This window comes from Aspergillus melleus, assembly GCF_016097325.1.
Source record: "Aspergillus melleus strain CBS 546.65 chromosome Unknown contig1, whole genome shotgun sequence".
In the NCBI taxonomy this organism is placed as follows: Eukaryota; Fungi; Ascomycota; class Eurotiomycetes; order Eurotiales; family Aspergillaceae; genus Aspergillus; species Aspergillus melleus.
Window position 1 is genome coordinate 696015 of NW_025763370.1, and position 18181 is coordinate 714195.

Below are 18181 nucleotides of genomic sequence, written 5' to 3' on the forward strand. Positions count from 1 at the left end.
TAAAATGCTAGCACTTGGTGTTTTCTCAATAATGGTTTTCCAATACATACCGTCCCACTGGGCATAACCAAATTATCAGCTGGGGAATATGACTTCTTCAAGGTTCTATCCGTCAGAGCAAGGCGCCAAAAATATCAGCGCCAGGAACTTAGAGGTGAAAGATGTGACTGTTGAGACTACGACGAACGAGTCCCTTCATAGCGATGAAAACTCGCAACGCCGACGCTGGGATATATTTCACTGGCACGATCCTGGCACGTCTAGAGAGGAAAAGGTCCTGATCTTCAAGCTGGACTGGTTCCTCTTGAGCTACAGCTGCCTCTGCTTCTTCATCAAGCAACTCGATCAAAACAACATATCCAACGCCTACGTCTCTGGTATGAAGGAGGATCTGGGCTTCGGTCCTGGTGACGAACTCAGCTGGATGAACACATTCTTCAATGCCGGACAGATCATCGGTGGCCCATTTTCCAACCTGATCCTGACCCTCATCCGACCGCGATACTGGCTTCCGTTCTGTCTGATGTCATGGTCTCTTTTCGTGCTCTTCCTCTTCAAGTGTAACACTGCCAGTGAATTCTACGCGCTGCGCTTCTGCATCGGACTATTCGAATCCGCGGCCTGGCCAGGCATTCAATACGTGCTCGGATGTTGGTATAAAAAGTCCGAAATCGCTCGGCGTAGCGGCCTGTTTGTAATGTCTGGTGTTCTCGGTCAAATGTTTTCGGGCTATCTCCAAGCGGCCTTATACACTGGCATGGAAGGGAAACATGGGATGCCCGCCTGGCGTTGGCTCTTCATCTTTGACTTCCTGCTCGCCATTCCCGTCGCTATCTACGGTTTCTTCTTCTACCCCGACACGCCTGAAAATACGACCGCATTCTACCTCACCAAGTGGGAAAGACATCGCGCGCTCGAACGAATGCAAGAAGACGGTCGGGCATCTAACGCGCGTCTCGATCGCACGATCTTCAAACGCGTTCTCACCTCCTGGCAACTATATACGTTTTCCGCCGCGTATGCCCTCTGGACACTGACTTGCGGTTCGTACGTGATGCAATATTTCAGCCTGTGGCTCAAATCAACGGGACAATACTCTGTCCCACAAATTAACAACATCCCGACCTGCATCGGAGCCGTCAACTTCGTCTTCATGATCTCGACGGGTTATTTATCGGATAAGCTAGGCCGTCGGAACATTGTCTGCTTCGGCGTCGGATGTATGCTCACATTCTGTTACATCATCCTCACTATCTGGGATGTCCCGCATAAGCTTAAAATGGCGGTCTTTATCCTGACGGGCTCCTATGGCTGCTATACCCCTTTGCTCGCAAGTTGGGTCAACTCCATCTGTGGTGGGGACCAGCAACTCCGGGCGTTCACGCTGGGCTTCATGGTTAGCTTCGGATATGCGGTTGTTATTCCCTTTCAGCAGTTACAGTTTCCTAGCGGACAAGCTCCTGAGTTCAAGAAGACATATGGGTGGCCGAGTGGACTTGCATTTGTCGTTGCTTTGACCTTGTTTACTGGATTCGGCATCGATCTGATACAGAGGGTTTGGGGGAGGGTGAAGAAGGATACTGAGGAGGGTGTCTGAGTATTTCAATACCTTACTACATTAACACCATCTTTATATTTGACTGTCCATGTCTCTTGTGTTGTAGATAAGATCAATAGATATTTATCTAATAAGACATCTTCATTGATCTTCTTGCTCCGTACTTTGGTCCCGCGCCATTTACAAGTTCGAAAATATGTCTCAACTTCGCTCAACTTGCAAATCAGAACCCACAAGACTGTTTCAACTCCATCGCCGCATTTCTTCACTGTGTCTCTTGGTTTCTCTTATTTTCCTTGTCTGTTCATTTCTTCTTTCTTTTACTCATCTCTCTCAACTCCAGTATCCCGTCTGCGGTCATAACTTAACTTCCCCATGAACCCAACAGGAGCCAATCGATCGACGATAATAAATCCGGACGACTTTTTGAGCATATTGATTTATTCTTAAAACATTTGAGATATTTAGGACGGCATTGAGACAAGACTCGATTTCTTAAATCGAACCACCCTTCCATTTATCTCACAATCTCCTTGAACGCTGGCAATTCCAAACCCTCAACCCTCTATCTGATATGCCACTCCAATAAACCCCAAGGTAAACTATCCCTCTCTTGCCCTAACTCTCCTCACGAACTCATGGACAGAATTCGCCGTAATCTCCGCGACATTATTCTCATAATTCTTCCACGCCAACGCACCCACCCAATTGATCGATCCGACCGAAAAGACCGCCCCTCCTGCCGCAGTCTCATAATAAACCAGGTCGCTGCGGACCTTATCACTCGTCGTCCCCGTTGTATTGACCATCGGGAAAAGGATTTCCTCATTGAACAAACCGTAATTATCCGAATGACCACCAGCCAACTTCGTCGTCGCAACCATAATCGCATTCCTCGGCGTCCCGAGCGAGTAATCCAACCGATCAATCTCATCACCCGACGCGGCGCCCTGAACGAGCCCAAAGTCCCCGATGGTAGTGACTGACGGGTCTCGCAGACGGGGACTATCGAAGAGGAAGGCCAGGGCTGGGTTGCGACGCGCCTCGGACACGATCCCGTACGGAGCCCCTTGGCCCATTCCGCAGGCGTCGGAGCCCAGGCCCATTAGTCGGTTCGGGGTGCGGCCTCGTGAGCGCCATAGTCCGCCCAGTTCGCCGGTGCTGGCGAGGTGCCAGTGTCCTGGGGGTAGGTTGAAGGTGCGGCAGCCTTGGTCGGCGCGACGGACTTCGATGCGATGGGGTTGTGTGGCTTGATGCCCCGTCACCCAGTAGTAGCCGTTGCCGCCGAGGTAGAGAAAGAAGCCACCTTGAGCGAGGAAGGCGTCGTAGGTGTCAAGCATGGCGAAGGTCGGGTACTCTGGGTGGCTGCAGGAGAGAGCGACGGAGTAGCGAAGAAGGAGGGAGGGCCCGTATATGGAGAGGTCGTGGTCGGTGATGATGTCGTAGTTGTCGCGACCGAGTTCTCTGTCTAAGAAGCCGACGAACCAGAGGTCTGCTGGGAATTCACGAGGTCCGCCGAAGCCCCAGTGAAAGTAGCTGTAGAGGAATGTGTTAGATATGAAGGCATCTAGTAAAAGGGAATAGAAGAGACTTACTCGGGTCTCATGTTGAGAACAACTCGCTTGGTCGAGGAATGCGTGGTGCCAGAGCCATCATTGTGGCTGTCATACAGCGAGATCCCTAGATCCGGTCGGGCCTCGAGGATCTGGATGTGACGGCTTTTTGTCACAGAGTCGGACCCGGGGATGTCGATGTGTACATCACGAGAGGTGTCGTACATACGGTCGTTTGCGTACGCAGTATAGGTGAAGGTGGGCATGATCAGAGCAACCGGGGGGTTAGACGATTTGGATAGATCAGGTCGAACAAAGATCGGAATGACATCTTCGGTCTCGCCATCTGATATGACGACGCCGTAGCATCCCGAATGAAGATCTTCGGGGAGCTTGACGTCGAAGTCCTTTTCCCACGCTGCGTCGTCTAGATCGTCGTCGTGGAAGTGAATGGCACCGTAACCGTACGATGCGCGAGTCCAGTCCACGTCGCGAGCATTCCAATCATGACTGGTCACTGCACGGGCGGGAGAATTCACGAGAACTCCATGGGTGGCCCGGGGGGAAAGATCTCGCAGAGCGTCCGTAGTAATGTCTTTGCTGAAATCTAGGTCTAGAATGTGCTCCGATCCGACCTCCACGCGGAAACCGTCGATCTTGCCGTTGAAACTCGAAGAAGACAGAGGGTGGGGAGCCACGCGGTCAGCACTGGAGTGACTGGCAATTGTCAACGTCTGCGATGACACCAGCTGCATTGCCTTCACGGACTGGGTTTCGGTCTTTGAGGTGGAAGCCTGTCCGACATCGCCGGCCTTGGCCTGCACGTCGGCGCCGACAACGTTGGATGATTGATCCCAGGTGAGGGCTAGACGATACCATCGCCCACGCTCGAGGCGGATTGACGATGTAACACGCCGTATGCCATCGGAGCTTCCGGAGCACAGAACGAGAGTTCCCTCATTGTCGATCAGCGCTGCCAGTCCCGCCCGGTCGTCCGGCTCGAGGGATGAAAACAGATACTGTTCATGACCAGCACGTGGGAGAGTGGGCTGCGCCCAGAAGGACACGGTCACTGCATCCTTCTGACCCAGAAGCTCTCCTTTCCAGGGCACCGACGCAAACGACCCAAGACGGGAGTACTGTGGGCGACCGGCGTGGGAGACGGACGCAAGGGAGTCTACGCGACGACGATCCTCGGGCGGAGCGTCAGGATGGTTGAGTTGGCCGGGGCCCAAACGGACTAATTCACTGGTGTATTTCTCACGGTGGCAGGAGACGTGAATGGCCACGGTCTGGCCAGGCGAGGCCGTCAGAGGGTCGGCGTATCCGATAATGTGGGTTGCGGCCATTTACACGGACACGGAGACAATCAGTATGGGAATAAGGGGAAATGGCTTAGGGCAGGATGAATACGAAATGTGTGGCCTTTCTCTTTCTATTTCATTTCCTTCCTCTATCCCGGTTAATTGTTCTAAGGGTTTAGGGATGCTCTAAAGCTTTAAGTAGCCTCTCGGCAGGATTCGATCCCTGCGCGTTACATTCATTGATGATTAATGAATGAGCCATTTGTTTAAATTTCTCCGACAAAAGGATTCCGGAGTATTAGGCCTAAATCCAATGAGAGCTCACGGTTGAGATAACCCTGCTCATGCCACTTGCCACGAGTCCGATACCCTGTATCATCATATCTACTGTTGTCCTTGCCCTCTTGTGTCTTCCGTCACATTTCTAGACCCTCTTCTTTCCTGCTCGCTACTCCTTCGCTACTTATCATGCAGCTGGGCAGACTGAACAGGTGAGGCTTGACTTTTGAAACTCGAGATCACGAGAGGCCATGCTAACCGCCTCTAGTCCGTTCGTGCAGAACCTCCTTGCCTCGATCGTGGTCGGACTAGGACCGGGGCTCTAGTAAGTGCCGCTGTGATTGTAATTGTCACCAATAGTTCGACGTCTCTAACCGCCCAAGTGTCGCTGTCACCAACCTCGGGGCAGGTGGCGGGCCCGCCAATGCCACGCAGATGCAGAACATCGTGAACTCGGTTCTTTACGCGTGCGTCTAGAAGCGTTTCCTTATTCTCAGATCCCCGCCAACTAACCTTTGGGCAGGATTTACTTCGTCGTTGGCTTTTTTAGCGGCTCTGTGGTGACGACCGTTGGCCCTAAGTACACCCTGGTCTTTGGCACTTTGGGGTATCCCATCTACGTCGGTTCCTTGTGGTACTGTATGTATTGTCTAAGAACTCAGTTGAGATAATAAATTCGCGGCAAATGCTAATCTGAACTGCAACAGTCAGCAATACGGGCAACCTGTGGTTCCCAATCTTCGGGGGTGCGATATTAGGTCTCACGGCCGTTCATCTGTGGACGGCGGCAGGGTTCATCGCCTTCAGTTATGCGACCGAAGACAAGAAGGGAACGTATATCTCCATGCAATGGGGTCTTCTAAGCGTCGGAAGTTCGTCTTCTCCAATCTTTGACAGCCCCTAAGAGGGAAATTCGAATGATGCTAATTTTCAGGCACCATTGCTTCGTTCGTCGCCTTCGGCATCAATTTCAACGCTGGGGAGCTCGAGTGTCCCGACTCTGTATACATTGTGTTCATCATTCTAATGGCTCTATCGCTGCCGGTCGCTTTGTTTGGGATCATCTCTCCTGCTGACGTGCGTCGCGCCGATGGCTCTCCTATCGCACACTACCCTCATCGCGGCGTGTGGGAAGAGCTCAAGGGCCAACGCCAGATAATTATGGACTGGCGCATGTTGGCGCTTCTCCTACCCATGTTTGGCTCCGAGGTGGCAATTATCGCATTTTCGTCTATTAACTGTACCTATACTTCCCTTTCGTGCCGTTTCCAAACAAGTGTCCAGGTGAAATTAACGATTCGCAGCACTCTATTTCAACATCCGCACGCGCAGTCTTAACTCGGTGATATTCGTCATCCTTCAGGCCGTCGGGGCCGTAGGGACGATGGCCTTGTTGGATAGTCGGAGGATCGGCACTCGACGCGCACGAGGCCTCCTTTCGATCGCCGTGATGGGCCTCTTCACGCTCGGACTGTGGATCGGCCTCTGCGTGTGGTTGTCACAACATCCCATCAATCTAACAAACCCTCCACTGTGGGACTGGACGGACGGCCCGTTCGGCGGGTTTATCGTCCTGACGCTGTTGTTTGGGATCAATATGGTTGCTGTAAGTGTTCTCTGGACCCCACGTTGTGTTCTGCCTTTACGGCTTATTTCCCAACAAAAAAGCGCCAAGATCAGATCGAGCAACAGACATAAGAAAAGCTAATTTTTTTTTGTTGAACTAAATAGTATCAAGTGGTTGTGCAGTGGATCGTTGCCTCTCTGAGTAACGACCCCGAAACGCTCGCTCGCTTTGCGGGGTTTGCGAAAGGCTGTCTGGCCGGTGGACTCTGCGCTACCTTTGGCACCGAAGCTGCGGGGTTGGATCAAATTTATGTAGTTGCTTGGACGTTTTCTCTGCAAGGGGTGGGATTGCTGTGCATGGTCTTCGTGACTTGGTTCTGCGTGCGGCCAACGAACTACGGTCAGGAAGAGAAGGTAGTGGTGCCTAGGGATGTGAGTTGCGATGAAAAGGGTTCCAGAAGTACGATTAACCAAAATTAGCTCAGTTAGCCAGCTGGCTAGTTGTACATATGTACAGTACAGTAGAAGAGGATTAGGAAGAGAGTTCAGCCCGTGCAGCAGCAAATATCTCAGTATGGCCTCACTGGTAGGGGGAAAGCCCCGCAGGACCCTACTCCTTCCAGATTTCAGACTAGCCAATTCTCTGTGCGACCTCGAGAACGTAGAAAACAAACGTACAGCTGGGCTAGCCTAGAATATCCACACTAACACCTGCCAGTGCAACGTGGATCCATCCACTAGGATCCTGCCCGGCCGGAAGCACGGGAGGATCAGCCTTGCTCCACTGCATTAAGCGCTGGTTTATTTTGGCCGCAATGTGAGGAGAAGAAGACCGCAATCCCAGTCACTGCCTATGGGCCGTCCCAATCACATTCTTTGGTGTGCGCCATGGCAACGCATGCCAGAAGTGATCGGCGCATATCCAGCAGTTCTATAGGACGACGGTCCACCATCTCCACAGCCGGCCCTAACCTTTGCACAACAGTGGCCACCATCGGCGCTGAAACATCACTTCTCTTGGCTGTGGTCCGCATTGCCCCCTTCGGAGCTGTGCTTAGAATCCTGACCGATAGCACGACCGGGGTGTCATCCTGCTGTGAGGAATGGATTCCGGCCGATTCGACGGAGGAAAAGAGACAGGAGAGGATGAACTTCCCTGCCAGATTGCAATCCTGTGCAGGATTTTCGTTCCTTTGGTCGATTCCATGTAATATCGCAGTCTTGTCCTCCTGTTTCCCCTTTATTCTGTAGAACCTTTTGGCCTAACCCCCCGGTTCACTGGCTATCATAGTACGAAGCATCCTTGTCATGTCACTGCCGATTCTACGTAATTTCCGACCGGGGGCTTTCAGCTAAAATCTGTAGCCCTGCAAATGCCAGCCTATTCAGCCTGCAGTTGCAATTTGCCTGACCCTCTATTTTTATTTACTATGTGCGTAGCTCCGGAGTGAAGACAGCAATCATGGACCTGCACGCCAACCGTGGTCCTGTCCTCATCAGCAGCGTTTTCCCCGTTGCGACGGTGGCTACGTTAGCTGTCGTGGGCAGGCTCATATCTCGGCGTATCAAAAATCAGCCATGGCTGATGGACGACTTCATGGTGATCGCGGGATTGGTGAGTGCGACTCGGCCGAAGAATCCGGAAACCGGCGCTCATAGTGACGAACCAAATAGATCCTCACCTGGGGATGTGCAGTCTGCGCAACCCTATGTATGCCAGCTTCTCCGTTTCCTCTACCCCTTCACCATTCCAGCTAACGCAGTCAATACAAAACCAGGCGTTGAATACGGCATAGGCAAACACCTCGAACCCATTCAAGACACTTTCCCCTACGTCAAATTCTGGAAGACACTCTACGCATTCAACCAGATCTACATCGCGACGGGGCCCACGATCAAAATCTCCCTTCTGCTTCTCTACCGACGCATCTTCGACACCTCACTTTTCCGTCGCGTCGTATTTTGGCTCGTCTGTATTAACATCGCCTGGTGGATTGGCATGTGCATATCGGGCATTTTCACCTGCGTTCCGGTCCAGGGCTACTGGCTCACGGACCTACCTGGCAGGAAATGCATGAGTCTTCTGGATTATGATATCGGATACGCGGTGGTGAACATCGTGCTCGACGTGTTCATCCTCGTGTTGCCCGTGCATATGATTTGGCGGTTGACCTTGACGGGGACGCAGAAGGTTGCGTTGACGTTTATCTTTCTATTGGGTTCTTTGTATGCGTTCCTATATCCGCCGTATCCTTTCATGAATACTAACACCCGAATAGCGCCTGCGTAACGGCATTGATGCGTCTCCTCGTCTCAATCCTCCACGTCGACGACCCCGATCTAACATGTTTGTTCCTCCCTTCCCCTTCCAACCCTCAGCTTCAAACTAATCCTCCAAACCAAGGGGTATACCTCGACGCCCTAATCTGGACCGTGGTCGAACCCTCCGTCGCAGTCATCTGCGCCTGCCTACCAACTCTCCGTCCCGTCCTCTCGTATCTCCTCCCCCGAAAACTCTCCCTCAGCTCAGCAACTCGAACTAAGACGAAATCAGCCTCGGGATACCCCAAGGGCTCGACGCATTCTGTTGATCCACGACTCTTCGCGCGCCTCGATGACGCGGGATCCATGAAAGCGTTGAACCAGACAACGGTGCAAGCGGGGGTGTCAGATGATCATGAGAGTGAGGCGGGGATTGAGGGGATTCGCGTTAGGCAGAGTATTGAGTTACATGAATATCGGTAGGGAGAGACTATGGTTTGTCATTTCTCAAAATTGAAGTACGGGAAGAAGCTGGCTGTACACTATAGGACTAGGGTATAATGCGATCTTGTATATATTGGGTCTTATCGTAGGGAGTAACGCTTATTGATCCATTGTTTGATTGCGAAAGCGTCTTATGGTTGCGGTATGATGAGCCCATGGCCCTGTCGACCCCCCTCCGTGAGCAAGATTGACGCGACTTGAGAATCAAGACCGACAGCGGTAGCTTGGTGAACCCATTCGCTCATTTCCAGCGACTTCAACGGCTCCGCAGTCTCGGAGATGCATTCAGCCAGGTCGGAAAGAGGCACCTGGGTTCCAGAATAGTGAGACATTCCAGTATCCGCTTCCTTTCGTGTGGATAATACAATATTTCTAGCGACATCCTCGACAGAAATCATGTCGATAACCCCGTCAAAGCTATCAAACTGCGGAACGGCTTTCAAAAGGCGAGAGAAATGCAGGACGTTATCCAAAAGATCAGTACTGGGCACACCTTTCCCAACCAGCGTTGTGGGCCTGTGGATATGTGATCGCAGACCTAGTGAGCGCCCTCGCATCAATATTTCCTCACTGGCCCATTTACTGGAAATGTAGCCGTCTGAGCCATTGGTCGGTGGATGGCAGATTGAGCTGTCAGCAGAGCCCTCAGTGCTGCTTTCTGAGCCGGAATAATAGCCAGATCGATCGTGATTCTCAGATCCTGGAGTAGAGCATGAGCTGGGAGGAGCAAGACGCATGACCCCGCCGGATGAGATATAATGCAGAGGAACACCTCTGACCAGGGCCATTCTTCCTAGTTCGACGGTTGATCGAACATTTGGCGCACGGAGACTGTTGTAAGACTTGAGGAAAGATACATCTGCTCCGTTGTGGATGATTAAACCGATAGATTGCGCCAGACGTGCAAATGTGGAAACCATGAGGCCTAGGTAGGGCTTGGACAGGTCACCTGGCCAGATCTGAATCTTTGGGGACGATATCCCGCACACGGTCCCCTTTGATGAGATGTTGTGTTGACGGACTGCAATGCAATGGATAACGTGAACTGTGGGGTCGTCAACCAAGTTACCGAGGATATATCTGCCCAGGAACCCAGTTGCGCCCGTCAGGAGAACTTGCGATCCCTTCTGCGCCGGAAGGGAGTTAATAATCATGTGTGGAAGAGCATCGTTTAAATGGTTCAGATGCGTTTCGACCTCTTCGTTCCAATCTATCTCTTTCGCTTGGGCCTTTGTCAAAGTAAGACGTGCACTCATGTGTCGTAGCACACTAATTTGGAACAACTCTCTGATGGGAATTATAATATCGAATTTCTGGGCAATGACAGCCTGTAGTCTCACAAGCAGGAGTGAGTTCCCACCGACCTGGAAGAAATCGGAGTCGGGTCCAATATCGAATGCATCTGTGCAGCTGGATTCAGCCAGGACCGTCTTCCACACCCTGATCAGCCTGTTCTCAGCATCATTGAGACCCCGTTTCAAGGATCGGGTACTGTCAACCTCAGTATCCGGGATGACCAAAGTATCTAGCACTCGCCGATCCAGTTTGCCGTTGACATTGGTAGGAAGCCTATCCAGCGGGATGAGCTGAGCAGGTTTCATTGATGGCGCAAACGGAAGGCTTTCCAGAAGTGTCGCTAGATAACGCTCTCTACTCTCGCGCCAGCTCTCCACGAATACGACAAACGCAAGAAGGTATTTATTGTCTGTTCCACGAAGAACGACGGCTGCCTGCCGGAGCACGCCTTTCGATGCAGTAACGATGGCGCTTGCAATCTCGTCCAGTTCAATCCGTATTCCGCGGAGCTTAATCTGAAAGTCACCTTCCATTCGACCCAGAAAAGCAAGTGATCCATCGGGTAGAAGACGTCCTCGATCCCCAGTGCGGTACATTCGGCTCTTTCCCTCGCGATCAAAAGGATCCGGCAAAAACCGCTCATCTGTGCGGGCCTTGTCGTTCAAGTACCCCATTGCGACGCCGACGCCGGAAACGTATACCTCTCCTGGAAAGCCTGTTGGGACAGGGTTCCGGTCTTTGTCTAGAATATAGACGGCATAATTGGGCAGCGTAAACCCCACAGGGCTATTCTCGTCTTCTGATCCAGCCGCGGGGTCGGTATATGAAAGAACGCCATATGTTGAAGCCAGCGAGACTTCCGTGGGACCGTAGCAACTCAAGAGGATTGGTCCTGTCTTCCCCAGTTTCCGAAAGGCGCGCTTAAGCGAGACCGTCATACGCTCACCTCCACATACAGCATATCGCCAATCCGGGCATTGTTGTAAGTGACACTCTCCATAACGAAGCAGAATAGCATACTCGGAAGGCACGCCCAATGTAAAGGTGGCTCTTGTCACTCTCATAAGCTCCGCCAGCTGGTTTGGCTCACGGCGAATCGCGTTTGTCGCTATAATCAAGGTTCCTCCAGTCGTAAGGGCCACAAAGGTCTGCTGCAGAGACACGTCAAATCCGAGGGAGCTCTGCTGCAGGACACGCTCCCTATCGAGACCGTATTTGCTTTTGACGGAGGCAACCTGGCCCAGGAAGTTTCCATGACTCAAGAGCACCCCTTTTGGACGACCAGTTGAACCACTTGTGTAGAGAACGACCGCGGCGTCCGAAGACGTACATGAGACTGGCACTGACTCTAATGTACTGAGTAGATTGGTGACATCTATCACTCTGGCAGAATGCTGAAGCTTATTGATCCTCTTGTTGGTTAATGCATGGGTAATGATAGCGTGAGGCTTGCTGTCATATACAATCAGAGAAAGCCGTTCCATGGGGTGGTTCAAGTCCAGGGGAACATAGATAGCAGCGATGCGTGTTATGGCTAACAGTGCGCTGATAGCATCAAGGCCTGGTTCACAGAAAACGGCGACTGTCGAGTCAGCCCCAACGCCTTCTTCCAAAAGAGCCCGTGCTAATGATTGAACTCGGTTGGAAAGCTGGGAATAGGTCCACCCGTTTCCTGCGTCATCTTCAATTGCAATCGCATCAGGCTGTGATGCAACAATTTCGTCGATCTTGTGAATGAGTGTCGGTGGCCATGCATGATCGACCGGTTGACCTCTACCTACTTCTAGGTGTTCCCTGGCTTCAATTCTGTCGTATAGAGCACATTCAATTAACGGCATTGTGATATTCATTTCCATGTCTTGAACAACATGTACAAAGCAGTCGGTCAACAGCTCAGCATCATGCTGAGTATAAAGTGACTTGACAGCATGGAAAATGACTGTGACCGATCCATCCACATGCCACTCTGTTATGCTCACATTAATTTCAGTTCCCCCTTTATTTGCGCCTTTGAAATGCACAGCCTCGAGAGTCTCGGGTCGTGCACCACTAATTTCATGACGGAATGTAATCGTCGAGAACGAAGCCTCATTTCCTCTAGACTGGCCACAGATACAATCATGCAAGGCTCTATGCAACGACTTTTCGGTGTCTTTCAGGGCACATTGAACACTCTGAGTGGGCTTTGGGTGCAACCTTACCGGCACCATTCCCTTCTTAGAAGCATCAACCGCAATACAGAACTCGGCGTCAATCTCCAAAATGCGGCAGATCATCACGCTAAGCCCGGTAAGATATAATGCAGTGTGGGAGACGCCATTATCTGCACCAATGGCTTGGAATTTTGAGCCGAACGAGGGACTCAATTTTCGTGTAACACAATGCCAGCCTGCGGAAAATTCAGGGGCGTTTCGATTAGAATACAGTAATGGCGGCAAGCGAGGCGGGAGGTCTTCGGTTTGGGATGCCCAGGTTTTGTGCTCTAGATCGGTGCAAAGAGTCTCGCCTTCGAGCTTCAGTCCATGGCGTTCGTGGTCGGTGGAGACGGAACTTCTTGTCGTGATGGTGCTGAAAGTAGTAGTGGAGGAGTGATTCTTCGCAGGTGCCATTTTATCGTCGGAATGAGTTGATACTGCCCAGGAAAGAATATGCGCTCTGTCAATTAACATTCTGCTCCCAATCTGCTATATAAATGCGCATGGAGTATTTGAACACGAATACTCGCAATCGACCATCCCACATCGTAAGTTAAATAGAGGCTCTGCGCGATTTTTGCAATTGGTTCCAACATAACTTAAAGGATTCAGTGCCTGGTTCTCTGGTGTGAGTCTGCTGCGTGATAGATGCATATTGGAAACAGTCGCCACCGAGGGAGACTGGAAAGTGACCGATGGGTGGAGCACCCGAGTAGTTAGCAAACCCGATTGGGATATCTTGTAGATCCACGGGCCGGAGAAGCAAACAGCAACGGGTCTGGTCTTTATGCTATTATTGTTTATGTTTTACGGTCATTGGCGGGTTGGACCGTTGACAGCGGGGGTTGGGGATGATCGACATTCATCGTATGTACTTTTGTCCTTCCAATGAGCATTTAATCGATTGAAGATACGATATGTCTTGCTTGGAGTAAACGTACTCGGTAGGGATCCTCTCTCTTCGAGCCGACGTTGCAATGCATCGGAAGCAATGCACCCCTGCTCGAGTGATTGCTAGATTAAGCTTAGACACCAATCCAAGGTTTGTACTATTACCAGTGGATAGCTGAACGATAAATTATGTCTTCTGTTCCATAGGCAGAACTAGTGTAAGTGTAACGCCAGCGTGAAACAAGTCTAGAGGCTTTAACTAAAGTCCTACCTGATGCAGCCAGACGCAGCTCTTGTCAGTTGTTTAGTGTCAAAAATCAAAGTTCAGCCCCATTTAGCTAACTTTAGTATTACGTGAATATTTTTTATTGTTATCTGGCTGGCGTTGTTACTGGCAGTATGTCCCATAGATTGACCCAGCATAGGATTTCCCTTCCTAAAATATTATGTGTGTGATGCTGACGCGGTCTCCCTTTCTCCTCGGCTCAAGGATTTGCTGTGCTGACCTGCGAGAAGGAACCCAATGGCGATCATCAAACGCGCTTTGTAGGGCTCTTCAACTTTCAGAATTGTGGCTGCAGGGATACATAGTAGACTGTGTCTATCACGACGAAAGGCAACTAACCCGGTTTGTTGCTAGAGTGGTTGAGTAGGCAACCCACCCATCAAGGATGGTTCAATTGGTATATGGCGTGAGAAGCCAACATACCGCACCACCTACTAGCAAAGTTCCAAGACTCTCTACAGAGATAGCGTTCAAATATTGCATATCTAGTTTCCTGCCTTCGGCCCGGACTGCATCTCTCATGCTGTTGGTTGCCGCTCTTCCCCGCGCTAAAAGGGCCCCAGTTTGCAGTATCCAACCAATCGGCGAGGCCGGGACTGATAATTGGACAAAGAAAATTGAGTTTTTGTGGGAGGAAGACAATTTGGTATTTCGTCCAAGTAGCAAGATGATTTGCTTTTCCTCTGGGAAATTGCTATGCCAGATATATATGGCTAGCACACACTGAGCTAAAGAATGAAAGGAAATACATATGTAGGAAAATCATTCTAAAGAGAATACAGAGACGAGGATAGCATCCTAGTACTGCTCGAGAATTAAATTCAAGTCAAAGGTCGCCTTATACGTTACAGCATTATTTGGTTTAATACGTTCATGGGATACTACAGAGTGATTACGGCACAATAGAGTTACTATCTTGTATACTGCCTTTAAATATCAAAGCTTGTAGGCGACAGCCATATACATCCTGGCCTCATCCAGCAAAACCCCTTCAGCCCCCGCCTCCTGTTTGAATGCCTCCACAAATAGTCTCTTTGCTTCTTCTCGAACAGAAGGCTCTCCAAAGTTCCTATACATCGGGCTCGCAACTGCGTGTTCAAACGCCTCGGGCGCCTCCTGAGTCGTATATTCCCGTGTCTGGTAACATCGCGTCGAGAACACAGTCTCCACGCGAAGCCCAGAATTCTGCAACAGCTTTGCCAAAGATTCCTCTGACTGCACCCAACTTTGATCCCACTGCAGCGTCTTGTCAAGCTGTCGTCCAATCTGCGCAAACAGTCGACTTGGAGCATTGACATTCTTAGCCGCCACATCGGTGACGAGCCGTCCGCCTGGTTTCAACAACGTACTCCAATGCTTGATCGCCTTCGGAGGATCAAGAAGAAGCACCAAAGCCGCAGCACACGTGATCAGGTCGAAGCCCTGAGAGCCGTCGGGGAGAAGTTTCAGCCCAGTCAGGTCGGAGATATCATGCTGAATGAAAGGAACATTGAGACCCTGGCGCTCGGCCTTCCGACAGCCAACTTCTAACATACCATCGCTGATATCGACACCGACGACATGGCCCGATTTACCGACGCGTTGGGAGGCCTGTAAAGCCACTAGGCCTGTGCCGCATGCTAGGTCAAGGACATATTCTCCTTCTTTCGGTTCAGCGACACGAATGTAATCGTCCGCCAAGATGCCATGGAATGAGTCATCGTATGTGCTGCTCCGCTCGTCGTAGATTGATCGGATTAGACTGGCGTGAGATTGGGCCATTCTACTAGTATCCGGGGGTGTCTTGTTAATGGGTGATTGTGAGAACCATTGTTCGCGGGATTTATTTGTATTTGAATCCTGTCTCGGAGCAATGTATTCCGATACAGGTCAGGTCCGTCAAGATAGCTGTTCAGATTGTTGATGAATTCGAGTGAATATCGGGTTAGTCCGCCTACGTCACGAGTGAGCAAACCTCTTTGAATAAGCTTTTGTGAGGCTGGCTGGCTTCTTCGTTCCCTCGGCTTAAATTTGATGGACATCGCAGCCTCTTCAGATGAACACGGTGTGAATTCCATGTTCTAGCATAACCTTATATTAATCTTAGTCCTTATACTTCAGATCCTCAACATGCTCAATACACAAGAATCTGCTTTGCGTCATACACATTCATCCTATTTCCCTGGTATTCCCCTCCACAGCCTGTCCTTGTGAATTGGAGACAGATTATAGCGTGCTACGGCTAGCCGTGAGAGCAGTTATTGTATTGCGAAAGTGGTTGCGCCTTCGACAGAGATCTTGGTGTTGACTGTTGTGGTTCTCATAATGCAGAATACCTTTGAGAGAAGAGAACGTCCGAATGTGTTTGAAAGTGTATTAGTCTCGCCAGTGGCTTCCAAAGAGGGATGTCAGAACCTGATCATTAGTCATTTAGAGCTTCGATTCTTAGATTTTAATTCTATCAAGATACATATATGCTACACTTGGTAGTGAATCGCGTCAAATTTCACCGCATCTACTATGCAAATGGGTCGCTTCGCTCAGTTAATAGTATGGAGCGTCATACTGGTAAAATGTCTCAAATGAGCGAATTGTAACATCTCGCCTGAAACGATCAATAATATTTCCAAAATGACTATCACCAGATGCCACATGTTAGGGCGAGTTGACCGCTTTCTTTCTGCCGCTCTTTGCTCCAGCACTAGATGTACGCTACTATTAAGCACCGCTGTCTGGCAATAACTAGGCCCCAGGCACATTTTAGCAATAAAATATAATTTTCGATGCATATTACTTCGGGCAAATCCAGGGTCGCAAAGATAGTGAGGCAGTTCCTTTTGGACGCTGTTTTTCTTCGAGATGATGCATGAAGCCGGACCTAGTGGGGCGAAGTGGCCAAACACCACAGACACGAACCAGATTTGTCAATATGAAATAAACGAAAATAAAGTATTGCAGGGTTGACTTGGTTTATCTTGTGCAAGTTGCAATTATAGAAGAATGAGGTCAGGGTGAGATGGTGGTTATGATGCCATGTTCCGGGTCTGATAGGGATGCCATCATGCTAACGTCATACCCCAAGTGAAGTATACAGCTTTTATAATTAAGTGTCCAGACCACCCATTTTCAGATAGGATTTTCATCAATTTTTGAATTATCAAACCTCGTTGATCTGCGTCTTTTCATTGTCAATTTATCACAATGGAGGAACACACTGAGCGCTCAGCCCAAGGACCGCAGTCCCAATTCCAGCCTGGTATTGTCTCCCAGTAGACTTCTTGACCTTGACTAAATTCAACATAATGCTAATGATTTTTTTTTTCAAGGCCACAAGGTCCCCATCCAGCACCAGCAAAAGCCCGGGCTCCAGTCTCAGATGGCTGGGCCTAAGCCGACCTCGACACAAATTCCCACTGAAGACAACGGGTACCAGACATACAAGTCGGCGAACAAGCTAGAAGGCAAAAGAGCGATTATCACGGGCGGTGACTCAGGAATTGGCCGTGCTATTGCCATCCTATACGCTCTTGAAGGAGCTTCGAGCTTGATTGTGTACCTGCCCGAGGAGGAGAAGGATGCGCAGGAGACCAAGAAGCGAGTAGAAGAAGCGGGTCGCCAATGTCACTTATTGGCAGCTGACCTGACAAAGAAGGAAAATTGTCAAAAAGTGGTTGACCACGCTCTGAAAACCCTTGGGGGGATTGACATTCTGGTCAACAACGCGGCTTACCAGAACATGATCCCGGATATCCATGATTTGACTGAGTATGTCCACTCCGCTTTGAACTTCGATACTTTTGTTAACACGATACAACTCTAGGGATCAATGGGAACATACTTTCGATGTGAACATTCATCCGTACTTCTACCTATCCAAATACGCCCTTCCCCACCTGCACAATGGCTCGGCCATCATCAACTGTGCTTCCATCAACGCGTATATCGGTCGCCCCGATCTGCTAGACTACACATCCACCAAGGGAGCCATCATCTCATTCACAAGAGGGCTATCCAACCAAGTAATCGGCAAGGGCATTCGAGTCAATGCAGTCTGCCCAGGTCCAGGTATGTATATCGGTCTTTCTTTCAGAGCGGTTGAAGCTCCAGTGCTAATGTTATTTCCCTGCTAGTATGGACTCCCCTTATTCCTGCGACAATGACTTCAGAGGCCATGGACCAATTCCATGGCGTCCCTATTGGTCGACCCGCCCAGCCAAGTGAGATCGCTACTTGTTTTGTGTTCTTGGCTAGCCAGGACAGCAGCTATATCTCAGGGCAGAGTTTGCATCCCAATGGCGGAGTAGTGGTTAACGGATAGGTTTTACGCTTATTATTATTGTTGTATAATGTCTGAAAACTTTTCTCTAATGACAATTATTGATGCAACACCTATAGCCAAGTAGAGCTTGAGCTTTTGAATATTAAATCCAATGACGTCATATATAGTTCACACTACTTATCAGCAACCCCCGCCCATTTCCAGGGCAAACAACCATTGTACCACATCT

At 50.1% G+C, this 18181-nt stretch overlaps 7 protein-coding genes across 7 annotated transcripts; 4 read left to right on the top strand and 3 right to left on the bottom strand.

Moving 5' to 3' along the window:
* Nucleotides 1-88: 88 nt before the first annotated feature.
* Nucleotides 89-1597, top strand: LDX57_000286 (uncharacterized protein; the record flags this gene model as incomplete). The annotated part of the gene is made up of 1 exon (XM_046081934.1): nt 89-1597. The coding sequence occupies one exon, from the start codon at nt 89-91 to the stop codon at nt 1595-1597; it is 1509 nt and encodes a 502-aa protein (XP_045937890.1).
* Nucleotides 1598-2160: 563 nt separating this feature from the next.
* LDX57_000287 (uncharacterized protein) lies at nt 2161-4460 on the bottom strand (the record flags this gene model as incomplete). Its single annotated transcript, XM_046081935.1, has 2 exons — nt 2161-3094; nt 3154-4460. The coding sequence occupies 2 exons, from the start codon at nt 4458-4460 to the stop codon at nt 2161-2163; spliced, it is 2241 nt and encodes a 746-aa protein (XP_045937891.1).
* A 339-nt stretch (nt 4461-4799) lies between these two features.
* LDX57_000288 (uncharacterized protein) lies at nt 4800-6819 on the top strand. The gene is made up of 8 exons (XM_046081936.1): nt 4800-4906; nt 4963-5019; nt 5078-5161; nt 5218-5333; nt 5402-5566; nt 5629-5934; nt 5999-6300; nt 6426-6819. Exons 1-8 carry the CDS (start codon nt 4884-4886, stop codon nt 6738-6740), a joined length of 1368 nt encoding a protein of 455 aa, XP_045937892.1. The 5' UTR covers nt 4800-4883; the 3' UTR covers nt 6741-6819.
* A 903-nt stretch (nt 6820-7722) lies between these two features.
* LDX57_000289 (uncharacterized protein) lies at nt 7723-9005 on the top strand (the record flags this gene model as incomplete). The annotated part of the gene is made up of 5 exons (XM_046081937.1): nt 7723-7875; nt 7935-7971; nt 8039-8486; nt 8540-8607; nt 8665-9005. The coding sequence occupies 5 exons, from the start codon at nt 7723-7725 to the stop codon at nt 9003-9005; spliced, it is 1047 nt and encodes a 348-aa protein (XP_045937893.1).
* A 152-nt stretch (nt 9006-9157) lies between these two features.
* On the bottom strand, nt 9158-11806 carry LDX57_000290 (uncharacterized protein; the record flags this gene model as incomplete). Its single annotated transcript, XM_046081938.1, has 1 exon — nt 9158-11806. One exon carries the CDS (start codon nt 11804-11806, stop codon nt 9158-9160), a length of 2649 nt encoding a protein of 882 aa, XP_045937894.1.
* Nucleotides 11807-14358: 2552 nt separating this feature from the next.
* Nucleotides 14359-15455, bottom strand: LDX57_000291 (class I SAM-dependent methyltransferase; the record flags this gene model as incomplete). Its single annotated transcript, XM_046081939.1, has 1 exon — nt 14359-15455. The coding sequence occupies one exon, from the start codon at nt 15453-15455 to the stop codon at nt 14631-14633; it is 825 nt and encodes a 274-aa protein (XP_045937895.1). The 3' UTR covers nt 14359-14630.
* Nucleotides 15456-16694: 1239 nt separating this feature from the next.
* Nucleotides 16695-18176, top strand: LDX57_000292 (oxidoreductase, short-chain dehydrogenase/reductase family). The gene is made up of 3 exons (XM_046081940.1): nt 16695-17438; nt 17494-17738; nt 17804-18176. Exons 1-3 carry the CDS (start codon nt 17050-17052, stop codon nt 17989-17991), a joined length of 822 nt encoding a protein of 273 aa, XP_045937896.1. The 5' UTR covers nt 16695-17049; the 3' UTR covers nt 17992-18176.
* Nucleotides 18177-18181: the final 5 nt, after the last annotated feature.